We start from the raw sequence: 5601 nt of genomic DNA, 5'->3' as shown, positions 1-5601 counted from the left end.
GAGGGGTCATCACGGGTGATGCGGTAGGGCTTGCCCAGGGCCACCTCCGTCAGGAACATGATGCCAACATTCTTGGATGTGCAGCCCACTGACATGGGAGACAGGGATGAAGACGACAACACCCTCCCTGGTGTTCCCATCTCATTGTTCACAAACCATGCTGGGACAGAAAGACCAGTTGCCATGCAGGGAAGGGGCTTGGCATGTCCACATGCCTGCCAGCCCACAGCTGCCTGGCAGGGGTCATGAGAAGGCAGCCAGGCTCACATTGACCCTGCAGGTATCCCAAGCAGCCTTGCTCGTCCCAGGACCCTCACCGTAGCAGGCTGATTTGCTGTTCTCAGAGGCAAAGTAGATGCCCTTGCCCACACGCCCTCCTGAGTGTGGCATGATGCGCAGCCCGCTCTTCAGGATGGCTGCCACCACCGCCACGTTGGTGCCGTGCCAAAGCAGGCGCCGGTGCTCCAGGAGGTTGTGGGCTTTGAAGCGCTCATCCTGGAGAGATGCACAGCTAAGGGCTGTCCACAGAGGGAGATGTGGATGCCCAGGCATGGAGGGCTGCCACCCACTCCCACAGCCCTACCCCAGAGCCCAAATGGAGGGGCAGGAGAGCGGGCAACCCTGGCCAGCTGGGCTGAAGCCCCCACTGGGTGAAGAAGCCCAGAGCCCTAACATAATCCTGAGGTGCAACCAGGGCTTCCACACTGTAAGATGGGGCAAATCATCTCCACCTCACCTCACCAGCTTGGCCCACCTGCCAGATGTTGAGGATGTGGAGGTTGTGCCCAGTCTGTGTCACATAGTTTTGGATCAGCTGCCCGGGAGAGAGGTAGGAAAGCAGTGTCACTGCAGGCAGCCATCCCACCAATGCCCAGGGTGCCCCTGGGACAGTGGGGACCTTTTGGGTTGCCCACAGGCCTGGCACAGTTACTCCCCATTATGAGACACTGTGGCACAAGGAGCATCGGATATTCCCAGTGACTTGCGGAATCAAATCTCAAAAATCACAAAGAGTATTGTAGCAGGTATGTTTATTTACAGGGCTGGGTGCATGGGGAGTAGCCTCGCCATAACATGCACACCTACTCCCTTTGTTCAACCCTTTTTATGTGATAGAATGTTATATATGCATTAGTTGTGTTACATATACGTTAGCTGTGTTACATATGCATTAGCTGTGTCAGCAAATTCCTGAAAATTGGAAGGGGAAATCATTAACATATACCAGTCCTATAACTCCACTCAGAACACCCCTTGAGGCTCTTCTTGGCTCTGAGTTTTTCACCTTTGTAAGAAATGTGGTGCTGGCACTGGCCACTCACCTCAAAACCGGTTTTGTCTTGTCTCCTTCTCTTGGAGCCCCCCTTTATCAATCTTCAAGGTCCCTCTCAAAGCTCTTTACCACAACTCCAAGGCCTCTGTTTCTGCTAGAATCCTCATTATAAAGTTAACCATATCTTGTGTGTAAGTTACTATAAGCAAGCAAAGCCTTATTCTAATTTAACAGTATTCTATCTAAAAATTAACTCTGTTAAGCATTTAAGGCTGCAATCTTTTATCACCACTTTATATTTTGATCACCACTTATCAGTGGGAAGGTGAGTCCAGCTGGGAAAGCTGGCAGCAGAGCAGGCCATAATCCTGATCCAGTGGATGGGGGACTTCTTTCTCCTCCTCCTTCACTTTCTGTGCCTGCAGGCTGTATGCCATCTCATTGCCAGACAGCATCTGGTGGGGACAGACCAGAGACATCCTCACCACCAGTGCTGGGCACCATGCTGGGGGACCTGCCCCACATGCAGGAGCCCTCCTTGGGGAGGGATGCCAATCACCACGTGCCCTGGCATCTCACCAACAGCATGTCCTTCTTGGCACGGAGCAGGTCAGGGGAGTTAATGGGGGGTGGTCGTGCCCGCCCAAAGTTGTGGGGGACGATGGTGTAGAAGCGGGAGGAGAGCTCCTCCAGGAGAGAGGCCTTGGGGGGCTGCTCCTGCAGCGCTGCCTCCAGCTCCTCCAGTGCCTCAAAGCCCCTCGCGATCTGCTGCTTGCTCAGCTTCCCCAGCGGCATCTTCTTCACGTCTGGAGAGTGTTGGGGAGGGCACAGGTGACCCCATCCACCCCACTTGCCTCACAAGAGCCTCCAAGCATCACCACGGGCACATGCAGGCACTCGGCACAGGGTATCCACAGTCCCACCAGGTGCCAGGATGGTAGAGGGGATGCTCTAAAATCCATCAGCACCTCTGCCCCACTCACCCCTCCACCTGCACACCCCAGCTGAAGCCCCCAGACCCAGCATATGCCATCCATCACCTCCTACCAATATTCATGGTCTGCATGGCATCCCGGAACATGTCACTGCTGAAGATGGGGGACACCAGCTTCTGTGTGTCCTTGTCCAAGGTGCAGGGCAGCACCTGCTGCTTGCAGACCTTGTCCCCATCCACATCATCCACCTGCAGATCCCCAGCATCACCTGTAAGCCTGTGAGAGACTGTGGGAGCTGCCTGATGGGGGGAGCCCAGCCCCTGGGCAGCAAAGCAATAGGCAGGTGCTGCCTCCATTTTCCATGACTGATTCCACCCAGAAGCCCACAGTTCTCATTTGAGATGCCCTCCCACTCCATTTCAACCCATTAGCCCCAAATCTCTGCCTGCAGGCTGTTTCAGCATGCACCCAGACCCTCCTCAGAACCCACCACATCCTGGTGACCCCCTTGGATGTCCTGTAGGACACCTGTACTGGTGTCCAGTAGCCCAGGAGTGGGATATGAGGACTATCCCACTGTGGTGACACCCCAGCTGGCCACTGTACTCACCTTGAGGGCAACCTCCACCTCCTGCCCAGCCCCTGGCTGCACCTCGATGAGTGTGTACTTCCCCGGCTGGGCAATGAAGTTTTCCTTTGAGGCCCAGCTGTTCTTGGTCTTCTCCCGAAACTTCTTCTCAAAGTCCTTCTTGGCAGCCTCCAGGGAGGCGCAGGGCATGAGCTTGGACTGGCCTACCTCCCCCTGACAGTGGATAGCAGTGCTCAGGACCTCTCCTACATCCCTGCCCCACCAGCCTCGTGCTGGAGGGAGCAGGCAGGGTTCAGGGGGGGGCTGCAATGGTAGGGCTGGTGGGCGGGGAGTAGGGACGTGCTGAGCCACCAGCACGGGAAGAGACCCCAGGACTCCTTGTTGTAATGTCACATTCACATTCACTGCAGTAACAGGTGCCATGTGCCCCAGCCAGGCTCACCATGTCATGAGTGGGAAAGTCCTTGAAGCCCCCCAAGCAAAGGGCTATAACAGGACACTTTGTTGCTTGCTTCGGGACCAGGAAAAAGGGATGGGGACCACCAGGTTCACCTCAACTTTTGGGGGTCCGAAGGCAGGGTGGGGACAGCTGGGAGGTGGGTGGGTGGATAGTGCCAGGGTGGACTCACCACACGGCCCCAGCGGCTCCAGACACTGTAGGCACCATTGTGCTCAAGGAGCTGGATGATGTAGAACTTGTTGTTGTTGGCACTGATGTTGGTCTGGTTCAGGGTGCAGTCGTAGTCCTCATAGACCTACAGCGAATGGCATGGTTTGGGCTGGCATTTGGGGATGGGGAGGGTGCAGAGATGTCCCAGTAGGGATACAGGGGGGTCTGCATGGAAAATTGGAGCTGGCTATGTGTCAGCAGGTGGCTGCCTGGAGGTTCGCCCTGCTGCCCATGTCCCCCCATCCCAGCCCCTCTGGGTACCTCAGCCCCCTCTCACCTGGGCACCTGGTGCTGTGCTCAGGGGGCACAGCCCATCGACGGTGGCAGGGGGCTTCTCCCTGGGGGCAGTTTTGAGGGCTGCCAAGGTGGAGCTCCAGGTGTCATCCCCATCTTTCCCTTTCGCTTTCTTTTCCCTGTGCTGTGTTGAGGAGGATGCAGGGCGCTTGGAAGCCATGACTCAGCCTCCCCACGGGGGCAGCTCAGCCTTAATCCTCCAGCAAAGTAGCAAAGTCCTTTGGGGAGGGGCAGAGCAGGAGGTGAGAGATGCCAAGTCCTTCCAGGAAAGTCCAGCTTTTCCTCCTCCTTCAGCCCATAGCCGGGTTGGAGGAAGGGATGGAACCCCTGCCCACAAAATGTCTCAGCCTTATCCCTGTGCTTGGCATGGGGGACAGAGCCTCTCAGCACTTTTCAGCCCCCACGGGACCCCAGAATGAAAACAGCCCAGTGACACAGAGCTGAGGGGGATCACGGGGGGAGCACAGCTGCATGCTCAGCAAACTCATGTCAGAAGAGCTGAAAGAGGATGAGGGTCTGCTGGAAAGGGGGGGGAGCTGGGAAAGCCCTGCTGGCCCCAACCTCCCCTCACCAGGGACCCCCAATCCACAGGAGTGTGTCCCCACAGCTCCCACAGCTCTGTGCCCCCAGAGCCATGCAGGAGAGGAAAACATGCAATGCCAATCCCCCCCAAACACGCAACGCCTTCCAGTCCCTCCCAAGCCCAGTGAAGTGCTTTGAATTGGGCATAGGTGGTCTCAGGTAGCCCCTGTCTCCTTCACCCTCCTGGTCCCAGCCAAGCAGGTAGTGGTGAGGGCAGTAAAGGGGGCAGAGGAGCGGGGAGCAGCTCTGTCCTACCTGCTCCTGCTGCCTGGGGTTGCCTGTCGAGCAGCTTTCGACAGCCTTTGGGCTGGTCGGGCAGCCTGCCCAGAGGAGAAACTTTTTCCCTAGGCAACAGGCAGGGATGACAGCGGAAACAGCTGCCACGCCTCCGGGTAGCGCATGCACCCTGTGGCAGGCCTGCCTGCTGCCTGCACTGCTGCCTGCACTGCTGCTTGCACTGCCAGTCTCTGGACAAGGGGTGACCCTGACAGTGGCTGCCCTTCCATCCAGCCACCCACCCTCGCCATGCTCTGAGACAAAGAAAACAGTCTTGAAAGAGTTAATGACACCGGCGTCATTTTGCGTGTTAAATATCTTTTCTTGAGTCCCCATCAAACAGGCAGGGCTGAGGGTCAGGCGGGGAGGAGAACTCGAGCACATTCTGGGAGCTGAATGTGGCTTGGGGGGTTCTCAACAATAGCTGCCTCCTCCTGCCTGCAGCCCCACTCAGAGGGGTGTAGGTGTGGGCAGGGTGGTTGTGCGGGCAGCGGGTACTGCTGTCATGGGCAGGAGGCAGAGCTACCCCTTGTGCCGGGAACATGGAGAGGACAACCTTGCTAGGGCCAAAGCCTCGCTGGCTTTGTAACTCTTGGGCTTGGCCACATCAGCCCAAGCTGTGCAGGTGGGGGCACAGCCCCCTGTGCTCCCCTGGGTGATTTAGTTTCATGGTGTCCCCTCAAAGGGCTGCAGCCCGTGGCAGCTTTTAAATTACTGATAGGCTAAAGGAGTTGGGTTTGTTCTGTCTGGAGAAGAGAAGGCTCCAGGGAGACCTTAGAGCCCCTTCCAGTGCCTAAAGGGGCTTTCAGGAGACCTGGAGAGGGACTTTGGACAGGAGTGTGGAGCGACAGGACAGGGGGTAACAGCTTTAAAGTGACAGAGGGCAGGGTTAGATTGGACATAAGAAAGAAAGAAATGTTTATGATGAGTGTGGTGAAGCACTGGCACGCGTTTCCCAGAGCAGCTGCGATCCCTGCCAGTG

At 56.9% G+C, this 5601-nt stretch overlaps 1 protein-coding gene across 1 annotated transcript; it reads right to left on the bottom strand.

The window, feature by feature from the left end:
- Nucleotides 1–3: 3 nt before the first annotated feature.
- Nucleotides 4–4708, bottom strand: LOC113941309 (poly [ADP-ribose] polymerase 3-like; the record flags this gene model as incomplete). The annotated part of the gene is given in 10 exon segments (XM_027632473.1): nucleotides 4–88; nucleotides 318–495; nucleotides 737–814; nucleotides 1582–1728; nucleotides 1853–2079; nucleotides 2321–2456; nucleotides 2819–3010; nucleotides 3427–3552; nucleotides 3745–3970; nucleotides 4598–4708. Coding segments are annotated over 9 exon segments (1346 nt in total), but the record flags the coding sequence as incomplete, so codon positions are not given.
- Between the last annotated feature and the right edge of the window lie 893 nt (nucleotides 4709–5601).

This window comes from Corapipo altera, unplaced genomic scaffold (genome assembly GCF_003945725.1).
Source record: "Corapipo altera isolate COAL_440 unplaced genomic scaffold, ASM394572v1 66018, whole genome shotgun sequence".
Taxonomy (NCBI): Eukaryota; Metazoa; Chordata; class Aves; order Passeriformes; family Pipridae; genus Corapipo; species Corapipo altera.
Note: the sequence above shows the minus strand (reverse complement) of the source record. Positions and strands in the feature narration are given on the sequence as shown.